At 38.4% G+C, this 24,007-nt stretch overlaps 1 protein-coding gene across 7 annotated transcripts in view; it reads right to left on the reverse strand.

The window, feature by feature from the left end:
• PPP2R5E (protein phosphatase 2 regulatory subunit B'epsilon) overlaps positions 1-24,007 on the reverse strand; it is a 159,441-nt gene that overhangs the window by 16,603 nt on the left and 118,831 nt on the right. For all 7 annotated transcript variants that reach the window (XR_002122668.1, XM_019631473.1, XM_019631472.1 and 4 more), the window contains 6 exons: positions 19,742-19,834; positions 3,006-3,136; positions 2,817-2,876; positions 1,720-1,828; positions 229-282; positions 82-132 (listed from right to left, as the gene is read on the reverse strand). Coding sequence is in view for 6 of the 7 variants with exons in the window: in XM_019631473.1 (XP_019487018.1) it covers positions 82-132; positions 229-282; positions 1,720-1,828; positions 2,817-2,876; positions 3,006-3,136; positions 19,742-19,834 (498 nt within the window). In the remaining variant the exon portion in view is untranslated. The remainder of the gene's footprint in view (positions 1-81; positions 133-228; positions 283-1,719; positions 1,829-2,816; positions 2,877-3,005; positions 3,137-19,741; positions 19,835-24,007) is intronic.

Genomic DNA, 24,007 nt, shown 5'->3' on the forward strand with positions numbered 1-24,007 from the left:
CATGCTTATTATAATAGCTTGGTGCCTGGAACTCAGCCAAGTATTCAGTATGCTATTACCATACTGACATTAAGCACTTACCTCTTTTTGACTACATGTTTTGGGCCAAAATTTCATTAACCCCCTAATAACCTAAAACGAAAAGGAGAAAAACAAATGGCACTTAATTTTTCATATACACTCAATGAAAAGTGGTCCATAATTTCAAATTATGGAAAAAATACTTACTGGTTCTGTAAGTGAAGGATCTTTCTCCAGAAACTGTACTATGCAATATGCAAGCTGGAGAAACCGAATGAAAAAAAGAAAGGTAAAATTTAAAATTCTATATACTAAGGACTCAAAATATATATTATTAAAACTTCCTAAAAAGTTTCCAGACTCTGGTTTTAGTAACTTTTCATTTTACAAATAAAAAACGCATAAAGCAAAATAAAAAGCTACTTTTTCAAGCCAAAGATTGGCCTTAATAAGACTCCAGGGGAATTTTCTTAAAAAGAACACTGGGACATGAAGTAGCCAGCTAATGAAAAGCGGAGATGAAATTTCACATTCAGAATATTCTGAAAGTATCTCATCTACATATAGTTTGAGCTGCATTTCATGGGCTTCCATTCCCTCTTTGCTGGCGTCAACAGTACTGGATTTTACTGTGGTTCCAGAAGAGTCCAGTGAGAAGTAGGCTCTTCCAAAAAACTCTGATTACCTGAAACGGCACAAGCAAACTAAAGCAGTTTCAGGAAGAGAGAGTAAGTTTTTACCTTCCACAGTTAGAACCTGGAGAAATATGACTTTTACATCTGATGCTAATTCATCTAAGTAAGAATTCTTTTAAATGATCACCAAATGTGGTATCCTATTTCAAAAACTAGAGGCAAGATTTGTAAAAAGGCTTGTAAAAATTCTTGGACAAGAATCCACTCTTGTGAAACATTTTGATGGGTGTTCTAAATTAGAAGCATATGGACCCATTTTTCCTCGAAACACAGAATTTCACATTAAAAGAGGAACACTGCTCAGAGAAATGTGTTATATTTTTATGCAAACTCAAAACATTCCCACTGGGGGAGAGGAGGTCAGTTCTGAAACACCAAAATTATATAAAGCACCACTAGGTCATTTATCTATCCCCAGTGACATGCTTACCATGCAAGGCAGTGTCAGCTCGGAAATGAGAGTGGGTACAAAACAGGGTATGCTTTTCAAAGTACTAGCGGCTAAAAATAAAAAGATGTGAAAACACTGATTGACTTGTTTACTTATGTGAGTATTTACTTGTGTGTAGAAAGTGAGAGAGAAATGGTGAATGATCTAGAAGAAGGGGCAAAGGGCAACTGATAGACGAACGCAAATGAGCATAAGACCAAATATTCAAGAACATTCAAAAATGATTACACATGTCCAAAGATCTAAATCTGAAAAGCCCACATACATATTATTATAAGCAACATGGTCAATACATAATTTTGTGAACTGGGCAGGTCATTCAAGTTCCCTGAAAAACGAGATGACCAAATAAATGCTCCTTGCACTTGAAAAATATTCCCATGAGTCTCCTATGCATAAAAAAACACACACACATTTTTAATTTCCTTGAGGGATTATTTTAAACTTTAACAAGTCTTTTTTTTTTTAATTCAGTAAATATTAATACCAAAGAAACCCTGGGTTTGCAAACTTTATTTTGCTTCCAAAGTAGCTAGCTATACACAATTCTACCTGGGCATGAAAGAGTGACAAGCTCCTGACAGTGTGTAAAGGGATCAGCACTTTCACCAGGAACTGTTTGTGTTCTGCCTTCAGAGGTAGAGCGAAGCCATTGATAATACTAGGAAAAAGCAAAGAGACATGAGTTAGCAACGTTACCACAATATCATTAGACAACCTGTTCTGGTGAGATCAGGTTACATCTTAATCACTTTATGATTGGTCCAGAACAATCCAAAACCCATCCCAGTGGCATTTAAGATTTGTTAGTTACTTCAAAGAATACATTTAAGTGTAAAGGAAATTTCAGAGAAGAAAATTTGCTTCTGATCTACCAGCACAGACGCCTGTGCTCTTAAACCTAGTTGGACGGTCCCCAAATCTTTTGTATCAACAACTCTTTATTTTTCCTTCCCCAAGTAATTGCCTGCCTTGCTTACTTATGAACCTTTTCATTTTCAGGCATCATTCCTTCCCATCCCTGACATCTCTGCTCAGACCAAGAATACTCATGGACATAGAGCCCAGCCTAGGGAAGTCACAGAGAAAACCATGTGACTCCACCCTCTTTTTCTCCTCATATTAGGAACAGAGACTAAGTAATCACATTGTCTAGTTACATTAGCCTCCCTTGTGTGTAGAAACCTACACAACAGCTGTCTCTTTCCAATTCATTCCACCATGCCAGGCAACAGCTGTTCAAGAACTACACCTGGGTACACAGTTCCTTTGAAAATGGCAATCTTCCCAATCTATTATAAACTTGCTTTCAAAAGGTATGGCAAAGGACAGGCAGCCTAGAAACTAACAAGAATAAGATGTTTTGGGGTAACTGGCCTGACTGCAATTAGACGTATTGTCTCTGTAGTAATGGATAAACTGTTAGCTCTTTCAGTCATCCCAGCAGAATTAGCAATGCATAACTGCGGAACAAGAGGAACCAGAAATCGTGTCTCAGAGAGTCAGTTGGGAAACATGCTAAAGCACAAATGAGAGTATCCGATGTACACACAGTTCGAGATCTAGGTCAGCATTTCCCTGAGCCACCTGAACCTAATTTCCAGAATGATATTCACCTGAGATTAGCAATTCACTAAAAATGTGCTTACCTTCCTAATATTTCCAGCAGTTCAGCTACACCATTGAAGTGTTCTGTTTCATAAACAAACCTTTAAAAAAAAGGTGGGGGAAAAATAAAGAAAAAAGTCAGTATATTGCATTCAAATATTTGAGGTGTACTTAATAATTCTATAAAACCACCAACTTTGCTTCTCCTTCTCCCCCATCCCTCCACTTACCTTAGAAAAATATTGTTAATCTGTTTTCGGATAAATGCTCTAAGACCAAGAAACTTGCCATAAATTCTGTGTAAGACTGTTTTTAAGTAGTCCCGTTCCCGAGGGTCTTCACTGTCAAATAGCTCCAAAAGCTGTTGTAAATGAAAGACAGTGTAGCTGTCAAAAACGGTGTCAGGAAAGAATTTGGGAATTCTGCCACTCATTATCTGAAATCCCTTCCTTCCTTCCTCAAAAATTTACTGAGTAACTATTATGTGCCAGGCACAGTGATAGTCTTTGGGAATAAACATAGTGACAAATAGGCAAGTGAAGAGATACACAATAATCCTAACAATAATATTAGGTAACATGTATACAGCAGTTAGTATGATCACCAGGCAATTTTCTGAGCAATCTACTTATATTAATACTCCCTACGAGGTAGTTTTACCCCCATTGTACAGATGACGAGATTGGGGCACAGAGATGTTAAGTAGCTTGTCCATGGTCTCAAAGCTAATAAGTGGTAGAGCTGGGACTTGAATGCCAGTAGCCAAGGCTCTAGAGTCCATTATCTCAACCACTGCACTACTATAACATAAACTACCTACTGAGCTTATGTTCCTGATACACAGTTAAGATAAGCCTTCAGCTCTACCAGAGCATACAGATAAATGAAACAACCTAAACCAAAGCAAACATCAACAAGTCCCCAATGATACTGGCAATGTTTCTTTCTAGATCTTAGTTCTTGTTACATGGGTGTGCCCACTTTGTAAATATTCACTGACATGAATATTCATGATTTCTGTACATACGTTATACACGAATAACATTTTTTAAGTTCCCAATCATCTGTAATCTAAAGTCAATAAATGAATCCTGGTAAGATTACATGTTGTCATATGTCCACACACAAACATGTACATGAATGTTCATAGCAGCATTATTCATGACAACCAAAGAGTGGGAACAACCCAAATGTCCGTCAATTGATGCACAGATCAACAAAACGTGCTACAATGAAATATTATTCAACCATAGAAAGAAATGAAGTACTGATATATGTTAACACATGGATGAACCTTTCAAACATCATGCTGAAAGAATCCAGACACAAAAAGTCACATATTGTATGAAATTAATAAAATGCTATGAAATGTATAAATATTCCATATATATGAAATACACAGAATAGGTAAATCCATAGAGACATAAAGCAGAATGAGGGGAGACTGCGAACGAGTATGGCATTTCCTTGGAGGATGAAATTGTTCTGCAATTATATGTAAATGATGGTTATACAACTCTGTGAATATACTACAATACACTGAATTGTAAATTTTATGGTATATAAATTATATCTCAATAAAACTACCTTTTTTTTTTTTTTCATAAATGACAGTGGGCAGGTTCCTCTGGCTGAAGAACACGCTTGGAGACTGGTTTAAATTTACTGAGGCCTTCATATATTCATTATCATGGCAATATAGCAAAACTCATAGTTCTAATGTTGACTTTCTAACAAAACATTTCAGGAGTACATAGACAGCATACAAATGAATGCAGACCACCCTCATTACCAAAAAAGCTACCAACATACAAAAGCATGTTTCAGGTTGAAGATTAAGACACAAGGCTGAGACTGACAGAATATTAACTCAGTGGGCACTAATCAAGTAAATTATCTACGTTTGTTTGGCACTTTTCTTTGAACAAAAGGCACTGTTACAGACCTCCCCATCCCCCTCTGCCCCCAACCCCCAAAAGCCCTTCAAATAGTGGCAGGAAGCAACAAACTGAGGGATAGTCTTCAAAAATGGGCAGTGAGACAAATTCAATTTTTGGCTACACAATTATCACTCATCTATCCATCCATTCATGCAAAAAATGAGTATTTCAAATAAATATGTATGCCTATTAAGAGTCAGCCAGTGAGCAAGGTGTCCAGGATACCATGATGAGCAAGACAAACACAATCTGCTTTCAGAAAGCCTAGTCTAATGAGGCATAGTGGTAAATAAACAGCATAATAGATGGTTCAGGATGCTATGTAAATACATTGCAGACATTATCTACTCTATTTGGGAGAAATGGAGTGATCAGGGAAGGCTTCTAGAGGAAGTGACATCCAGGCTGACCTATGAAGAAATTAGGAGCTAGAGGTAGTGGAATGTTTGTGGCAGATTCAATGTCTCATGCCTTTACCAGTAGCCTATCTGAAAAGAAGATACTGTTAAAATACCTGCCATTTCTCTGCCCAGCTAGCTATGCAATCAACCACTTGATCAATCTTTACATATGCCAGTGACTGTCCTCAGTGGGGACACGCATGCATGCGCGCGCGCGCGCGCGCGCACACACACACACACACACACGAACAAACTTGGAGTCCACAGGAAAAGCAATGAGCAGGTCAACTATCCATTTCCACAGGAAACAGTCTAAGAAAGAGACATGTGACCCGTACAGGCAAAAAAGACGCCATGGCTCAGGATCTCTCATCTACTACATGCACAAAATGACAGAAGACCACTCAGCCCATCCTACTCCTTGTTCATGGAGATCACCTTTTGAGTTCTGTCTTTTTAATTTGGTTTCTATTCTTAAGTGTTGTGAATGAGTTTAATGAGTAATTTGCAATCACCATAAAAGGTCTGAAAGGGTACACTGTCAACAAAACTTAAAATCAACTATGCTTAGGTATTGTTTTTAAGAGTTTAATGAAAACATAATAATTAAACAAAAATTATTTAACTAATGTTTTCATTAGGCCCTTAAAGAAAATGCATTACCAGGTACCTAACTTGAGTCATTTCCAAAGCCACAAGCTTTGTATATATCATGTTCTATGAGAAAGAAAGATGAATTGCAGTGTGTAAATTACTTTTCTGCTACTTTATAAAACACACTCTTGATAACTTTATGATGAATAAGCAAAAGGAAAAAATATAAGTGCATAGGCCAAAAAAAGGGGAGAAAAGGATGAGCTGTGATTTCCAAAACAAAAATGCGTGCTTAGTCATATACATGCTCCAATCATGCCCCACACACAAAAAAGAAAGCAATGAAAAATATAATCCAGCATCTGTAAACACCTAGGTGGACTGTGCCCCCTACAATGTAACAGGCAACTGGTGGTTCAAAAAAGAAGCTGGAGCGTTTCCAAGGTGATTACAGAGCAAAGACAGGCCTGTCAACATGCTTACTCCTAGTTAACAAAACCAGCCTTCCTGAAACTACTGAACAGGGCTAAACTGTGCAGTGATTTAACCAAAGAACCCTCCTTTGACCCTCATAATAAACCAACAGTCCAGTGAGAAGGACAAAATGAACAAGACAGTGAAGGTCTTCCAGTTATACATGGGGGACTGAACCTCTAGTCTCTTGAACCTTCCCTGAAAGGACAGTAAAGGAATAAAATGGAAGCAACTATAGGGTAGAGAGGCTTGCAGAGCAGATTAAACAAATTTGCACACTTTCAAAGATGGAAAGTGGATGGCAAGTGGTAACTATCTTAGGTTTCATCTTTCTCCACTCTGCTAAGTGTTTTTCCATTCTGCCAGCAGGGAGGGAAGCCAACAAAAAGAGAACCAGTTCACACCAGAAAACCCTTAAGAACTGAGGGGCCAGATGTCTCTGATGGCAAGGGTATGCAGAGCTAAAAACAGGAAGATGCCTCAAAGTTTGTAGGCATAACAAGACCTACCAGATCCCTGTCCCATGCAGCGTACTGGAGATTTACAATGGAAGCCTGGAAAGGATAAGTGAGCAAGTCTCTAGTCTTGGGGACACTGTATACAGTCAAGTGAAGCACTTACTGAAAGTAACGGGGTTAACTGAAAACTCTGCAGGCTGAACAGTAAGTCCTTGGCTAACCCTCTTCCTTGACTAAGCTCTGAATTCTGGGTGAGGCAGGAGATTAGGAGGTCCATTTTTAGGGAAACAGCCTCAGGAAGAAACACCAATAGGTATACTAGTATCAAAGGGTTTCCCACTATAATGGCAAGGTCTCTGCCCAATATGCTACATGTCTCCCACACATGCACGCATGCCCACACACAGGCTCTCAGAGGCGTTTTGATGACTAACATGGAACTATGAAAATGAAGTCAAAGATCAACACACATTTTAACATCAGACACAGACTAAAACAATCATAAAAACTAAGAGGAGACAGCCACAATGCAAGGAGTAGAAAAAGGACTGCAAAAACAAACCCCAAAACTAAAAACCTGTAACTCAGAAATAAACAAATATATTGGATCCCTGAAACAAAAACAGCATGCTGTCACACATGAATATTCAGAAAATAAAAAAGCTGTTAAAAATTCAACATGTAAGAAAAATAACAATTTCAGGAAAACTGGAACATTAAAATGAGCAAATCTACCCCAAAAGTATAACCAGAAGACAAAGATAATATACAGAAGACAAGATGAAAAGAACTTGAGGATCAATCCAGAGGGTCCCACACGTGACTAATGGGCATGCCAAGTAGGCACCAAGACAGAAAAACGGAGAAAACGGAGACAAGGAAATCATCTAAGGAAGAATTCAATCCAATTTTCTAGAAAAAAAGGACACAAGCTTCAATATGCAGAAGACCCATTATGTCTTCTGCACAAGAAATGAAGAAAGACCTGTATCAAAACACATCACTTTGAAATTTCTGAATATTGGGGACAAAGAGTACATCTCAAAAGCTTACAGAGAAAATAAGTCACTATCAAGGATAAGTAATTCAGCTGGCACAGGCCTTCTCAATACCTACACTGGAAGCTAGAAGACAATGGAGCAATTCCTTAAAACTTCTGAGGGAATACAGGTTCCAACCTATAAATCCATACATAGCCAAAATGTCAATCAAGTATGTAGGTAGAATAAAGATGTTTTCAGAGAAACAGGTCTCAAAACATTTTGTGACATTGTGATTTATAACAAGGAATATATATTTGGTCTTCTGCCACTGTTCCTGATACAAAGTTCCTAAAACCCTTGAAATTTCCTAAGTGATGAGCTGCAATAAAGGTGTCTTTTGTTATGTTAATGAGGTGGTTCTTGGAGGGCGCCTCAGGATGGGGACTGGTTGCCCAACCATGTGGTGAGAGGGTTGGAACTTTCAGGCCCACCCACCTGACCTCCAGAGAGGGGAGAGGGGCTGGAGGTTGAATCAATCACCAGTTGCCAATGATTTAGTGAATTACAGCTACGTGATGAAGCCTCCATAAAAAGCCAAGAGGACTAGGTTCGGAGTGCTTCCGGGCTGGTGAACACATGGAGACTTGGGGAGAGTGGTGTGGTCTGAGAAGCATGGCAACTCCATCCCTTTCCTCCTTCCTTGCCTTGTGAATCTCTTCCATCTAGCTGTTCCTGAGTTATAACCTTTTATCATAAACTGGTAGTCTAGCAAGTAAAATGTTTCTCTGTGAGCAAATTCACCAAACCAAGGAGGGGCAGTCATTGGAATCTCCAATCTACAGCCAGTCATTTCAGAAACACAGGTGATAACCTGGGCTTGTGATTGGTGTCTGAAGTGTGCGGTGGTGGGGTGGGATGGGACAGTAGAAGTGGGGGGACAGTCTTGTAGGACTGAGCCCTTAACTGTGGAATCTGACACTATCTCCGGGTAGACAGCATCAGAATTGAGTTGAACAATAGGATACCCAGCGGGCTTCCAAGAACTGCTTGTTGGTGTGGTGCCTCCCTTTACACACAGGAATCAGGTTCATAGCCCCTTGGAATTTACATCCCGTTCGTGCTGTTTTAGGAAGCATCTACAGGATGTATTCCACCAAAATGAAAGGGAAATCAGCAAGTAAAAACACTGTTCAGAAGGGTGGCAAAGGGAAGTCCCACAGCCTAGAAGAAGCAACCAGTGGCAACTAGCGCAGGATGACCAGGGCTCCAGTGAGAGGCCTACAGGAAAACAAATTTTGGAACTGACAGACTGCCTGATGTGTGGGCCATGTCGAGAAGAGTTATGTGGTGCTCTCGGAGAACTAGCGGATGAACTAGTGACCAATACAGAGGAAAGCAAGCAAGTGAAAACCAAGGGAACTGTTAATCCTGGGGTCTAAGGTTTAAAAAAAAAAAAAAAAACGCCCTACAAGAAATGTAATTAGAGCATAATATGTTCCTTGGCTGAACAACATGTACACAGCCATACTAACACAAACACTACAATTTGGTTTAATTAAATTTTGTCACACAGCTATGTTGGAAAGATGTAGAAAGATATAAAGGGAGACATATAATGGTTTATAGTAGGAATAGATAAAATCTAAAATGAAAAATAAAAAAATAGCAGTATAAGGATGTTATTTTAGAAAGATGGAGATAAATACAAAAAACAGCCAGAAGACTTGAATCTTCCTCTACGGAATGAGACTGGATGGAGGAAAGAGGGGGCCCCGGCGGGGTTGCTATTTTTCATCATCAAGTCTTCATTTCAATTTTTAAAATTGTTGTTACTTTGTTAATTAAAACTACTTTTAAAAATTAAAAGCAAAAGGCTTAAAAAACAAAAAGCCCAACTGCCCTCTACTACAATAAAGAAGCAACTGCCCTGCCCTATTCCATGTAAAAACAGAGTTTAAAGAACATCAGAAATCCTCAAAGATAATCAATGAAATTTGTATTCTAAATGTTTTCCTCCAAACTTTGTTTTCATCCAAATTAAAATCAGCTCTCCATATTTCTGGCTTTGTTTTTAACCTTAGCTGTTCTACTACCTGAAAAATCATATCTTCCTCATAATATCTTCAACTTGAACGAACAAGTAGTGCTCATGAGAAAACAGCCCCAGAACTAGGAAACAAGAGCCAATGGCAGCCTGCCTCCAGTGAATCAGAACAACTCAAAGGGACTACATGAAATCAGCCAACCTGCGAGTAACCAATGTGACAAAGCACAGTAGAGACGAGGTTTCAGAAGGTTGCACATTATAAGCTTCTAGTAATCTGACTTTCGAGACCTCTGTGAAAATGCAGTATAAAAATTTCAAAGGTGTAAGTCATACAAATATAAACAACTCTGCCAAGTCACGTGCTTTTTCTTCCTAATTTCTGACATTCTTTTCACAAACTAGAGAAGTCCATTCTTTTCTACCTCACGCATTCATTTTATCGGATTCAACAAAACCTGTGACTTAAATGTTTAAGGCAACCAATTTGGTCAGCATTTCAAGAAAGAGCTGTTATGCTACATAACGATGCACTTAGTGGGACGCAGGCACATAACTAGCGACGTAATTTGCAGGCCCCTATGCAAAATGAGAGTGCAGTGCTTCTTGCTCACAATTAGGAAGAATTTCAAGACAGCAACAGCAAAGCGTTAAACCAAGAGCGAGGCCCTTCTGAGCACGCGGCCCTGTGCAGCTGGCTCTAGACGCAGGACTCAGAGCAGTACAGTCCCTTTTTTAAGGTTTTTTGAGTTACAGGTTGGATAGAATGGGATGAGGTGTTAACAATTACTGTTAATTGTTAATGGCTAACAGACAGAATTCAATTCTCCAAAGTTTTATAATTTTTGCTATACTCTGAGAGAGAAATGTAAACATTTTGACATATTCAAGAAACTTGGTAGGGAAGTAGTTCTTTGAATTGGAGCTGAGATTCAAGGCCTCCTGGAACTTATTTCAGTGTAGAACTTAAAATTTTTTAACAGGCTGGTTTGTGTCGCGTCCAATTTGACTTGAGTTTTTAAAAACACAACAACAAAAGGTCACTTTTAAGGACAGACTGAGTGATTTGCATAATTTGCATAATAAATAATGTACCTTTCAGCTAAATATAACTGCAAATGTGAAGTACAAATTACTAAATAGCATTCTCCAGCAGTAGTATGTTTATGGGGATACTTGAATAGTATGTCTCTTAGCAACCACCGACTGCTCTTCAGATTTGCAGAGTGGCTGTAAGCAGTCTTTAGAAATATGCTGCTAAAATCTTGCCACAATAATCCACCCAATGGAATAATAATTCAAGGTTTGGCAATTCATTATGGTCTAAAGGGGGAGGAGGGAGGAGATAATAAAGAAACCATCTTCCCGACGATCCTAAAACATGAAAACTGTCTTTACTGGGAATAGAGAAGTTGTTCCATAAACCCAGGCAAGCCTACCTAGAAGGCAGTTCCCAAGTTGTCTAAGTCTAAAATCAACAACATTACCATAGACACAAGTGCACTATGTAATCAACTGACTATCTTTGAGAAGTCTGACAGCTTTCTTGTGTAAAGACTAAGATTAAGTACATAAGAAATGCTGAAGGGGGCCGGCCGAGTGGCGCAATGGTTAAGAACTGGCTTGGGACGCCAGAGAGCCCCAGTTCGGATCCCACATATGAGGGCCAGTGACACTGCCCTCTACAGCTAAGATGCTGAACAACAGCTCAACCTGGAGCTGGGATGCCCTGAGTCGCCGGCGACGGCGTAGGCTGCAGCCCCTGTGGCAGTGGGTTGCCATGGGCTACCGTGTGTAGCCAGCAGCCAGCGTGAGTGGCCAGCAGCCACAGTGAGCGGCCGTCCATGAAGCCGGCGACTGATCTGCCTCTGCCTCGCCCAGGAAGAGCGCAATGATGATGCCAACTTGGGCCAGTGAACCAACGTCCTCCACAACTAGATTGAAGAACAAAACGACAGCAACTTGTCTATTCCCCTTCCCCCAATTCCCCAGCACTGTTCCCATTCCAATTCCCCAATAAAAATCTTAAAAAAAAAAATCAGAACACTTTAAAAAAAAAAAAAGAAATGCTGAAGGTTATGTAAACCTGGATTTAATAAAAATTACAATGAAATTTAAGCAAGCCAGTCATACCGTTCTTAAATAAAAAAACAGCAAACCCTTTAAAGGTACAAGTCACAGGCTGTTTTGTCTAACCCCTACAAAAATCTGGATTTTCAGCTTATCTTAAAAAATTAAAAGATCTGGCAACACTTGGCCCACTTACCTACCACCACCAGTTAGCGGGAGTGGATGGCAGCAGCGTCCAAGCTCTCTAGGTCACCACTGTTTCCATCACTCCTTTTTGTCACACTCAGACTACTTCATTATGTACCACTTGTCTGGCCTCTGTAAAGATTTGAATGTGCTATCCCTGGTTCTCACATATTAAAAAGTATATGCTCCTGGCACTAACAAACATTTACTTACAACACTGATTGGAAGAAATCAGTTGGCAAATTGGAACTGATGAGAATCCAGGGACAGGAGAAACCATAATTAACATCTTTTAAAAATCCCAACAGTCAAGGAGGAACCATATAGGTAGAGTCCAAAGGGTTTCTAGATTTTTTAAATGGTAAGAGTCAGATTTGAAAAAATTCATAACATGCTAGTTAAGACATGATATACTAATATCACATAAATTCATGGAGTGAAGCTATTTAAGAAAATATGGGGCAGCCGGTTAGCTGATTTGGTTAGAGCACAGTGCTCATACCACCAAGCCCCGCATGGGCCACAGAGCTGCGCCCTCCAGAGCTGGATTGAAACAACTACTAGACTTGGAGCTGATGAGTCTTGGAAAAACACACTGTTCCCAACAATCCCCAATTAAACAAACAAAAAAAAAGATGAAGAAAATATGGTGAAAGGAAGTTCTCAAAACAAGGACTGATCCTAATAAAACTAGTAGTGATGACAGCAGCATAAACTTTACTGAACACTTACTATGTGTCAGGAATTGTTCTATGTGCTAATGTATGTATTCACTTATTAAATCTCCACAACATCCTTTCAGCGTAATTACTATTATATTGCAGATATTTAACATTTACTTTCCAGAGTAGATGAAGCCTAGAGTAGTTATATAACTTGCCCAAGGTCATACACGAAAATTGGCAGAGCCTGAGTTCAAACTCATCCATATACTTCACCGCTAATCTATACTGCTTCCTGATGAGGAAGACAAGTGGGAGGTATCGAAAAAGGCTCCTGAGGCAACACAGGAAGCTTTCCATCAAGCTTCAGATTTTAAAAGGACACATACAAATGATGAAATGAAGGAAATTCAACGAATGTGAAGTATAAAAGAATGGCACAGTCTTACAAAAGTAGTCAGGGAGGCTAATGCACAAAATTAGCTGAGGTTTGTGAAAATAGAAGGCAACAAAATGAGAATGTACTTATAACTGAAATATTTTTACTATTCTTATTGATTATAACATACAGGCATTATTTTTGAAATGCGAAAAATAGAGAAATATAAAAATTAGAAGATCATCACACATAATCATACCCTATCAGACAATTAACAATAATTTTATATATCTTCTTTCAAAAATTTTAGTGCATATGCAAGTAATCCTTTTCCCTAAAAGACACAGGCTCAGGAAAATCATACTGTTCCATAATGTACACGCTTCACTTAAAAACCGGTCAAGTGTAGCTCTATCTTATTCTTCTTATAAACTTAAGAATTTTGCACTATATGAATGTCCACAGTTCATTCAACCAACACCCACTGAGGAACTTTTAAATTGTTTCCAATTTTCTAATTTTATTAACAATGACGCATTCAATATCCTTATACATATTTCTTTATGTACATGTCTGAATATTTCTCATGGATGTGCTCAATCAAAATTTAAATTCATAGAATACTATCAGGTTTCCTCTTCAGAGGATTATGCCATTTTAAGATATGTGTGTGTATGCATGTATACATCTATCTATCTATTTGTTTATTTGTTGGTATATTTTCTTATGGGTTTTATGGCATACTAAGAAGGGTCTTTTCTACCCAAGCCTCTATAATATTCCATTCCCCTGTACCCATTCTAGATTTCAAAATTAATGTACCTTTATAGTATATTTTAATATCTAATAGGTAAAGTATTACAGCATTAGTTTTCTTTTTCGAAAATTTATTTCATGAAAATTTCATTTGAGATTTTCAAATAAAGAAACTACTGAAATTTTAATTAGAATTGTGCTAAATATATAAATTATTTGGAGATTCTATGAATATCTTTATGATGATAAGTCTTCCCATCTAGGAATATGTTATATTTCTGCATTTATTTAAGCCTTCTTTGCAAAATTTTATTATGTGTCATATAAATTTTAAATTTTGATTCAAAAGGTGGCGATTTAAAAAATAGTAGTAGAATCAAGAAAAATAAGATCCTGGGCCGGCCGAGTGGCTCAGCTGGTTAAGTGCTCGCTTGGGAATGCCAGCTCTGAGCAGCAGGACCGCGGTTCAGATCCCACATTGAGGGCCAGCGACACTGAACCCTCTACAGCTAAGATGATGAACAACAGCTCAACCTGGAGCTGGGCTGCTGTGAGTCGCCGGCGACGGTGTAGGCTGCAGCCCCTGCTGCAGTGGGTTGCCATGGGCTACCGTGTGTAGCCAGCAGCCAGCGTGAGCGGCTGTCCAGAAGCCAGCGACTGATCTGCCTCGCCCGGAAAGAGTGCAATGATGGTGCCAACTTGGGCCAGTGAAGCAACGTCCTCCACAACTAGTTGAAGAACAGAAGGACAGCAACTTGTCTGTTCCCCTTTCCCCAATTCCCCAGCACTGTTCCCATCCCCCAATTCCCCAATAAAAGTCTTTTAATAAAAAGAAAAATAAGACCCTACTAACATGGGCAGATAATATGAGAATAGTATGAAGAGAAATTAATTATTTCATGAGCAACTACTATGCCCCATGCATGATACCAGGAGACATTTTTACAAGTCATATCATTTTATCATCATAACAAGCCTACTTGTAAGTTATAAGAGAGGTGACTGTTATTGCCATTTTTCAGAATAAATTACTGAGGCTCAGAATAGTAAAAAATCTGTCTAAATTTTAAGTACCTATTTAAGATTGGAGGCAGGAATCCTGTCTTTATATCCATCATGCCAACTGAATTAAGCTTTTACAGCTGTCAGTTTGGGGGTGTTTTCCTGTTTTACTTAATGGTAACTCATTTACCCTGTTATCCCCATGTCACAAATAAGGAAACTCAAGCTTGGGCAGTTAAGTGTATAAACTTGCTGAAAGTCACACCGCAAGTAGGAAGACACGCCAGGGTTTGAAAGCAGTTTCTTCTTACCCCTCGGCTCATATTCTCAGCTCCTAAAATATACTTAGAATACAGAGGGGAGTCAGGGTTCAAATCCAGAGCCCCCAAACCTTCTTTCCCACTGCATCGTGTTAAAATAGCTCAATTCTTACTCTGCCTTTGTCTTTACTGGCAGGGGAATGAGTCAGAATAGGCTGTAAAGAAAAAGCTAGCTGCTATAGAAAGTAAATTTAAATCTCTGGCTAGAATAAATGATGTCTAACTGAATAAAAAAGTGATATGTTGAGATTACCAAAACTCTTTTTTGAGATCTTTGAGAATCCAGAGAATAAGGAATCTGATCAAAGAAGAAGAACAAGGTAACAGACCTCACAGGGTGGAATCTCAGCAATAATGATGCCTCAAGCTCTCGAAGGCCCACCCATTTCCAAGTTAGGACCAAACCTCCCAGGAAGGGAGCACAGGAGAAGTAGGCAGGGAATTGAGGTCCCACTCCCAGAGAGTGTGGGGTCTCATGTAAGTCATCAACAGGAGGCCAACATTATAGGTGACGAACATGAATGGACAGGGTATTCTGGAAAATGGCAACAACAGGCATCCAGGGCTTATCCCCAACACAGTAGTTAACGTACTGGTTAGTCATTATGATTCCATTCAAGTACCACTTAGTGGTGCCATTAATTCTGCCAATACCCTCACTGTCCCTTTCATGACTGATTTAGGAACTGGAGTGAGCCTTGGTCTGAAGGTTGAGTTCATCAACAGAGCCAGAAGAGTAAAGGTAAAGAGTAAAAATGAGGCCAGGGCTGAAAAGGTAAAGTATAAATAGATGGACTTCACTATTTATACTTTATTTCTTGTCTTTGGCAAAATTCGGGGACAGAGAATCAATCCCATGGTTTGCAGGTACTTAGCGCAACATTCCCAATACATAGCAGTAGTTCCTAGAGTTCACTAAAGCCCCATGGCAGATGAATGGCATTCCTTCTTATGATAAAGTTCCAGGGCCTATAGAAGAGGGAAGCGCTGTGAACACAAAGGCCTGGTTTTTACCACAGCATCTGACAAAGTCTCTACTCTCCTTATGAACAAAATTTTAAAATGCGGGAAGGATGATGACATAAGACTAAATTAATGACTGGTTCAATGGAATTCCAAGACAGCTGATTAATAAATCTGTGCCCAAAAAAAGGGAAGTTGCTAACGGCATGCCACAGGCCCTGTCCTCAGTCCTGGCTAGTTTAATAATTTTAATCAATGACTTAGATGAGGCCAATAGCCAGCATATTTCAGAAGGTCACAGAGGTTATTAAGATGGAAGACGCATTGAATCAGGTGAACAACAGATTCAGGACCCAGAAATACCTCAGAAGACTGAGAAACAATGGTATTCTACAGGAATATATGTCACATCCTACACCTGGATTAAAAAAAAAAGCAAACTGTGGGCCGGCCGAGTGGCGCGATGGTTAAGAACTGGCTTGGGACGCCAGAGGGCCCCGGTTCGGATCCCACATATGAGGGCCAGTGACACTGCCCCCCACAGCTAAGATGCTGAACAACAGCTCAACCTGGAGCTGGGCTGCCGTGAGTCACCGGCGACGGTGTAGGCTGCAGCCCCTGTGGCAGTGGGTTGCCATGGGCTACCGTGTGTAGCCAGCAGCCAGCGTGAGCGGCCAGCAGCCAGCGTGAGCAGCCGTCCAGAAGCCAGTAACTGATCTGCCTCGCCCGGGAAGAGCACAATGATGGTGCCAACTTGGGCCAGTGAACCAACGTCCTCCACAACTAGATTGAAGAACAAAACGACAGCAACTTGTCTGTTCCCCTTCCCCCCAGTTCCCCAGCACTGTTCCCATCCCCCCAATTCCCCAATAAAAAAATCTTAAAAAAAAAAGCAAATCACAAAAAGAACGAGAAAACCAGGGAAAGCATGGCTTTACAATAACATGTATAAAGCTAAATGAGAAGGCAGTTAAAACCACAGCTTAATGTAAATTAGCAGTGTTATGGACCAGTAAGAAAAGCTAGCGAGAACTTCTCTTTATGAAACCCAGTCTCCAAAAAAATGGAGAACCCAACTCTAAGCTGTGCTGGACTGACCAGGTTCAGGGCACTGTGTTAGGGAACAGATGTCACCCTTGAAGACAAACAGACAAATGTTGAAGGTTTCAAAAACAAATGAGACAGGGTTGACAGAACTAAGGACTCAGGGTAGACTAGCAGAGAACACATGCTGATAGCTGGTAGGCTAGATCTAGAAGGCAGATGGGCTTAGTTCATCCTGAACAGGATTTCAGAACTATCAGAAAATTTCACAGAAAAATCTGGATTTCTATTTCTCTTGGAGGGGGAGGGGAGAGTCTGGCATAACTGAAGGAAGAGGGAGGGGTAGCCAAATCTCCTTTTAGTAGCAGCCGGTCTACTTCTGACACCTGGCTACCAGGCTTATATACATGAGCCCACAAGCATTTGAGTTGCAACCGCTGTTCTAGAGAAAAAGAGCCAAGTGGTAAACACGAAAGCTGTATCCTAACACCTGAAAGGTTATGTCTGGGCCAGTGATATATTAAAGGACTATTCTGGGGAAATAGGCCAAAAGATACAAGGTAGAGGGAGGTTCAACATAAAAAAAATTAAAAGAATTTTCTAACAAAAATGGAACAGGCTGCCTGTGTATAGGGCCCCTCCTCACTGAAAAAGGATAAACTGAGGTCACCCCTTATCAGAGTTTCAAAGAAGATGGGTTTCAAAGAAGACTGGTTAAAAAGCTAGAATAGACAACCCCAAATGTCTCTTCCAAGCCTGGGTTTCTCTGACATTCTAATGTCATGAGCTTTCTTATCACCAGGACCTGCCTACCATGGAGAGCACAGTGAGCTGGGTCCTGCGCGCTTTTCATGTAAAGAAAGCACTGGCTTCATAATAAGATTGTAGAATTTACTGTTTCCATGTCAGCTAAACACAGGCTTTACTGTACCATCATTATCTGATACTCTCAGGCACTATAACTGACCATAAATATAAAAGACCTTGTTATTTCATTAGCATGGAGAAGGGAGGGCTACTCTAGCCTTGAAGTCCTTCCAAGTCATAGTGAGGTTCGGAATCACGAGGTGGCATCATGGCATAATGGGCAGAAAACCAGAGCAGGAAACGTGCTTGGGAAAACTTGATGATCTTTCTAGACCTCAGTTCATACATCTATAAAATGGGCATAAAACTTAGCCATGTCTATTTTAGACTGTTGTAGAATCAAATTAAATAGCACATGAAAGGTGCTCTGACTACTAACTATAGTACTACATAAATGCCAGGAATTTCCAAGACAAACACAGATCTGTTATGTCTTCCTTTCATTTTGCCTTCTTGGTACAGGAATCTGGGTCAGTCTACCCATTTACTCAGTGAGCCATATAGTCACCTGTTTACCTACCTCTCTATCTATCTCCATCTCAAACTTCAATTTTCCAAAGCCTCCTGTGTTAAGCTGTGAGACACGATTCACCAGCGTGGTACTGATGTTTGCTCACTGTGCAGTACAGCTCAATGATCTGCCCCACGTAACCAGGAGAAAAGGTGTGTACAGGTGCTGATGAGCCCCACAGACAGCCCCACAGCTCCTTCCCGAATCTTAGCTGACAGTTGAATTGGGGTTAATTCCACTCAGCCACATTACTGGGAATGTACAGGAGCCTCAGTGACCCTTAGCTCCCTGAGACTAGCCTGCCTCTGGCATTCTACTGGATTGAACCACATGAAACTGCTGGGTTTTGAATGTCAAAAACAGCCAAAATAGCAGCTATGGCTCAACCCAATATATCCAGAATTTTAAATGTATTCATTTAATTAAGGAGGGTGAATGGGATAATCATGAAGGTTATCAACCTTTATCCAGGTAAGGCATAGGGCACATCAATTTCCCACCAAATTAATGTTTTAAATTTGAAGTTCTCTGTGGGACACTTGGCTCTAGTACTAGGAGACAGATATTTGTTCTTTTCTCCATGAGGTGCCCCATGTATCACTAGAAAGGAGCTCTAATAGTCTATACACCAGTTGGCTCAAGTACCCATTTTTATAGATGAATGTCAACAACAAGAGCAAGGAGATGTTACCTAAAAACTCAGTGCCATGAAAGTACCCAAGTCCCAGGTAAAAAGGAAGTTGTGATCTATAGTTATAAATGTAAAGTGGCAAATCAGGAAAAATATGTACCCTGAAAAGTTCCAAACAGATAGGTGAGAGTTAATCCCTTCAAGGGAATTTTCAAGTCTTGAGCTGTGTTATTTCCTACTGTGAAAGCACACCAGTATTCTGATTTTGATTATTTATTAAAGGTTACTTATGCTCTGAGCCAAGCCTACTCAGTTTTAACATATCTATGCAATAGTTCCTTAAGACGCCTTTGAAAATAGAAGTTTTTAAGCTACGTAAATATTCGCACAACTAGGGTTATACAAATAAAATTCCTTTGTAATTAAATTTTAGGAAAGAAAATTGAAGGGATTTAGGCATTAGCATTCCTTGATGTTTAAAATGTAATTAATTTCCAGCACAATAAATTAAAAAGGTACCTATTACTTTTAATGGTCATTAATGGAAACTAACTTATGTATATATATTTGTTTACAAAGTGATGTAATTGTCATTGCTAGTGTTTGCAAACATCAAGAGAAAATGAGATAAAGTGTTATTAATTGAATAACAAATATATGCAACCACAAGAATTTGCTTACCTGTAATACAAATTTCTGATCTATGTATTTTTTGGCAATGCTGGGTTGGAATTCTTGGCTTTCCAAAAATCGTATGAAAAATTCATATACAAGCTGTAACAAACATATTATAATTAATTTTAAATTATAATTCACTGAGAATAGTATCAAAAAACATGAAAAGCCTGTAACACTAAAACTGACAAGTTTTAAATGTTGAATCATTATGTTGTACACCTGAAATGAATATATTACATGTTAACTATACTTTAATGAAAAAAAATCTGTTAAAGAAAACATGACAGGTCTTTAGTTCATTATGCATATACTCTCCTATGCTTGGACATTTAAGTAGTTTCTGAATTACTTCTCTATCAAATTATGCCACAATGTACATCATATAACATATATCAATGTGCACTTGCTCAATTATTTTGTGAGTAAATACTTCTAGAAGTGGAATTGTTAGGTCAAAGATATTTCAACAACCAGAACTTTTAAGAGACAGAAAGACACTGGGTTGGAAACCTAGCTCTGTCCATTCCTAACTGTGTAATGCTAGGCAAGTTAATTTCTCTAAAACTCTTCCTTCAACTGTATAATGGGAATGATAACCCCTAAGGTTATATGTTACATATATAACTCGTATATAAAGCCCACTGCACAGAAACTAATACATATCATCAATGTCACTATTGTCTAAAACAGCATTCTCAAATTTTCTGGTCTCACTTCTTTACATTTAAAAGTGATTTAAGATCCCAAAAAGCTTTTGTTTTTATATACATAATATAGAATGTTTAGATTATTATACCATAGATAGATAAAAATTGAGAAAATTTAAAATATGTATCATTTTAAAACAAGAAAATATTTTACATATTAACATTTTTTGTGAAAAATAACTCTATTTACCAAAAACACTATTGAGAAGGCATTGTTTTTTATTTTTTCAACTCTCTTTCATAGCATATTAGAGGACAATATTCAATCTGTTTGAGTTGAAGTATATAAAGAAAATTAAGCCTCATACAGATCTAGCAGTATGAAAAAGAGAGCATATTTTCAGTCTTTTCACATAACTGGGGCTATTTTTCTTTGGTACCACACTACTACATGATGAACAGTCACTTCTTAAAGATGAGTTGCAATGTAGAATTGGAAACCATGTCAATAAATTTTTCACACTCTGTTACACTAAATTCCAACAGTCTATCTTGCATTTTGAGTGGATCTTTATCATCCATGGTTTCCTAGCATCATCCACTGGCCAACTGGAAAATATTGGTTCACTGTGTTATGTATAATCTTTAAATGTTGACACATTTCATTAAAATCACATTCCTTAGTATCTCCAATTTTATCGAAAAAGTCTTTAAGCTTTTGGAACCCATAAAATTCAAGGTAACAGATACAAGTTTTTCAAAATTCTAAATTTTGCTTGAGTGCTCTGATTTTGTTAGTGGTAACATGTTTTCTTTGTTGGTTTTAGAGAAAATATCCACCAAACACCCAAGCTGGAATAATCCTAATTTGTCAGGCATTCCTTCAAGTAAAAATGATATTTCATGAAAAGAAGAGCTAATTTAGCTTGCAGCTCAAAACAATCACACAAGTGCTTTAGTACAAGACAACATAGTTCAGTGTGCAGCAGATGTGCTTTATGCATACTTCCCATTTCATAATGGGGACTATTTTTCTAAATGTGTACTTGAAGGTCAAGATTTAATAAAATTACTTTTTGCTGCTTCTTCAAATACATTCTTAATTGAAATTGGCTTTTTTTTTTTTATTATTGCAAGTACCTGCCAGTGAAGAATAAGACTACTAGGCCAGTTTGGACCAAGTGCCTTGATTTACGCTAAGGCAACAGCAATTTGAACCACCATCGCTTTGACAACTAATAGTGCAAAAGTCAACACAGCAAAAAAAGCAAATAATGGAGTATTATTATAAAACTGATTTCATACTGCAGACCACTTAAAATCAGGTCTCAGGCCCCTCTAAGGGTCTGCAGATATCACTAGCCCAAATGCATCTAACAGTAACCTTCTAAGTTCAGACACTAGTTTAACACTTAAGTTACGTATTCACATTAGCATTTTACTTCTTTATAAAACTATGTTTTTCTCTTTGAAATTCTCTGAATTCAGAAAAACTTCTTTCCCAATGATGTGAAGAAAACTGCCAAGTTGTAAGTGTTGTTCTCCTAGTCAGAATAATGCCAGAGTCTCAACGCCTCCTAGAAGAATTGTTCTTTTTTCAATACACTGATCTTTCGAATCTTAGTTTTATACACAGAATGTCAACCTTACAGAAATAAGCCATAAAAGGGGCTTTCCTCTCTCTTTTGACTCCCACAGAGTGGAGAGAGTCTCCTCTTCCAGGCCTGACTTGTGGGCTGGCAGGGCTTTCTAGAAGGATCGGCAAAGCGCTCTCTCCCCTCTGGTCCCTTGAAAGCAGTTATGGCTTAAAATGGTTTGGTGAAAACACTTCAGACATATTTATTAGTAAGTATAAATGTTCTCTGTACTCAAGAGACAGTTTATATCTCAGAATCAAAAATCTCCCTTGAGTTTCTAAAGAGAGAGACAGGGGACTGGGGATGATCGATTACTTGTCAAGGTCACGTTAAGGGAATTCTCTTAGGAAAAGGAATAAAAAGACTTTAGCATTCTTGTTTTTCATTCTTAAGTGTAAAGCATTAAAAATAATCCCTTAATTGTAAATGAAAGTCCTGCAAAATCATATTCTACTGGAAATACAGACCCAATTTCAGAAAATACAAATAGAATAACCGTGGTAACTATGGGATGCCAGTTAAAAGATATCAATACAGATAATATAAAAGATCAAATAACACATACAGTAGACCCCTTGACATATTTGAACTAAAATTTGTGGATTTAATATTTTTTTCTATTTTTAAATATCCCCAAAGATCCATGATTTGTTATAATGAGTAGTTTTGAATGGGCCACGAATTTAAATCAAAGAAGAGGTGTGCAGCAGAAGTCAATTAGCTGGGCAATGAACCTAGCCATTCACCCAACCACGTCGCAAGAGCAACAAAATTGCACTGAGATGTGGTGGTTGGGTGATCACTTCAAACATTTGCTTTCTTGTAAAATGTGGTCCAATAGAGTAAGCACACTGCTCATGCTGGAGTTAAGAAAAAGTGAAGAGGTCTAAGAAACTGCTATGCTGTGGTAGGAAAAAGTGGATTGATCAATTAAAAAGTACAATGTGGAATCTGGTGATAGATCACTATGATATGAATGACCTATCATGAACAGAAAAGGAGGGTTCGTAAAAGTTGAATGAGTGTGCTCTTGTCTACTTAAACCATCTGTTAGTGAAAACGGGAAGGTGACTAATTAGTGGAGTCAGAATACGCAGAGGAAACACAGGATTCTTGAGACAAGGTCAGGAGCCTGTACACAAACTTCCACTGAGCAATAGATGGTGAAGGCAACAGTGTGTCTTCCATATTAACCTTTACTATGAATGAAGGCTGATTTGTGAATTTTAAGAGTAGGCTTCCTTTACCTATCCAGTATTTATTGTACTGCACCAAGCTAAAGAAGGAATGAGAAGATTATAGGCCAGCCTATTTTGAATACAATTTGTGACTTTATAGCCAAAACGGTACAAGTTTCATCATCATTCCTTACTGCTGCTTTGGTTTCAGAGTTTAAAATGAACTAATGGTTCATGGTCCTGTACTGACATAGTGTAAGCTAGAGATTTTTGGTGGCAGAATTTAATTTAGTAGTTTTAGAAATTAATTTGGTCTTGAATTTTATAGTCATTAAGTTTAGGAAGGATTAAATGAAATAGTGAAGTAAATTTTTTTTTTGGTAGATTTTTTATTGTAATTTAGGGGAAACATTTATGGTGATCATAATTTTCAGAGTACTCAAAAAGCTCTTGCAAATGGCAAGAGTGGTCTGTTTCTTCTTTGGGATATAGAGAAGACAACAAGTTAAAGCTTTAAAAACATCTCTTTCTCTGTCTTCTCCACCATAAGGTGTGGAACTTTCCTGAGATTACCTTTTCTGTTTGTTTTATAGTTTATAAAATTTCTTCCAGACCACAATGCACTTCTATAAACTGCTGCCAAGCATTAAGAATAAGACATGACAAGAAGTCCACCTATCCAAAAGAGTAATTCTTTTTTTTTTTTTCTGGATTTTTGTCACAATATGGAATATACCATGAAAAGCACAAACGGTTTTACAAATTTCTTAGACTGTATATAGAATGTCTGACACCTTAAAAAAAAAA

Source organism: Hipposideros armiger, unplaced genomic scaffold (genome assembly GCF_001890085.2).
Source record: "Hipposideros armiger isolate ML-2016 unplaced genomic scaffold, ASM189008v1 scaffold_1002, whole genome shotgun sequence".
Lineage (NCBI taxonomy): Eukaryota > Metazoa > Chordata > Mammalia > Chiroptera > Hipposideridae > Hipposideros > Hipposideros armiger.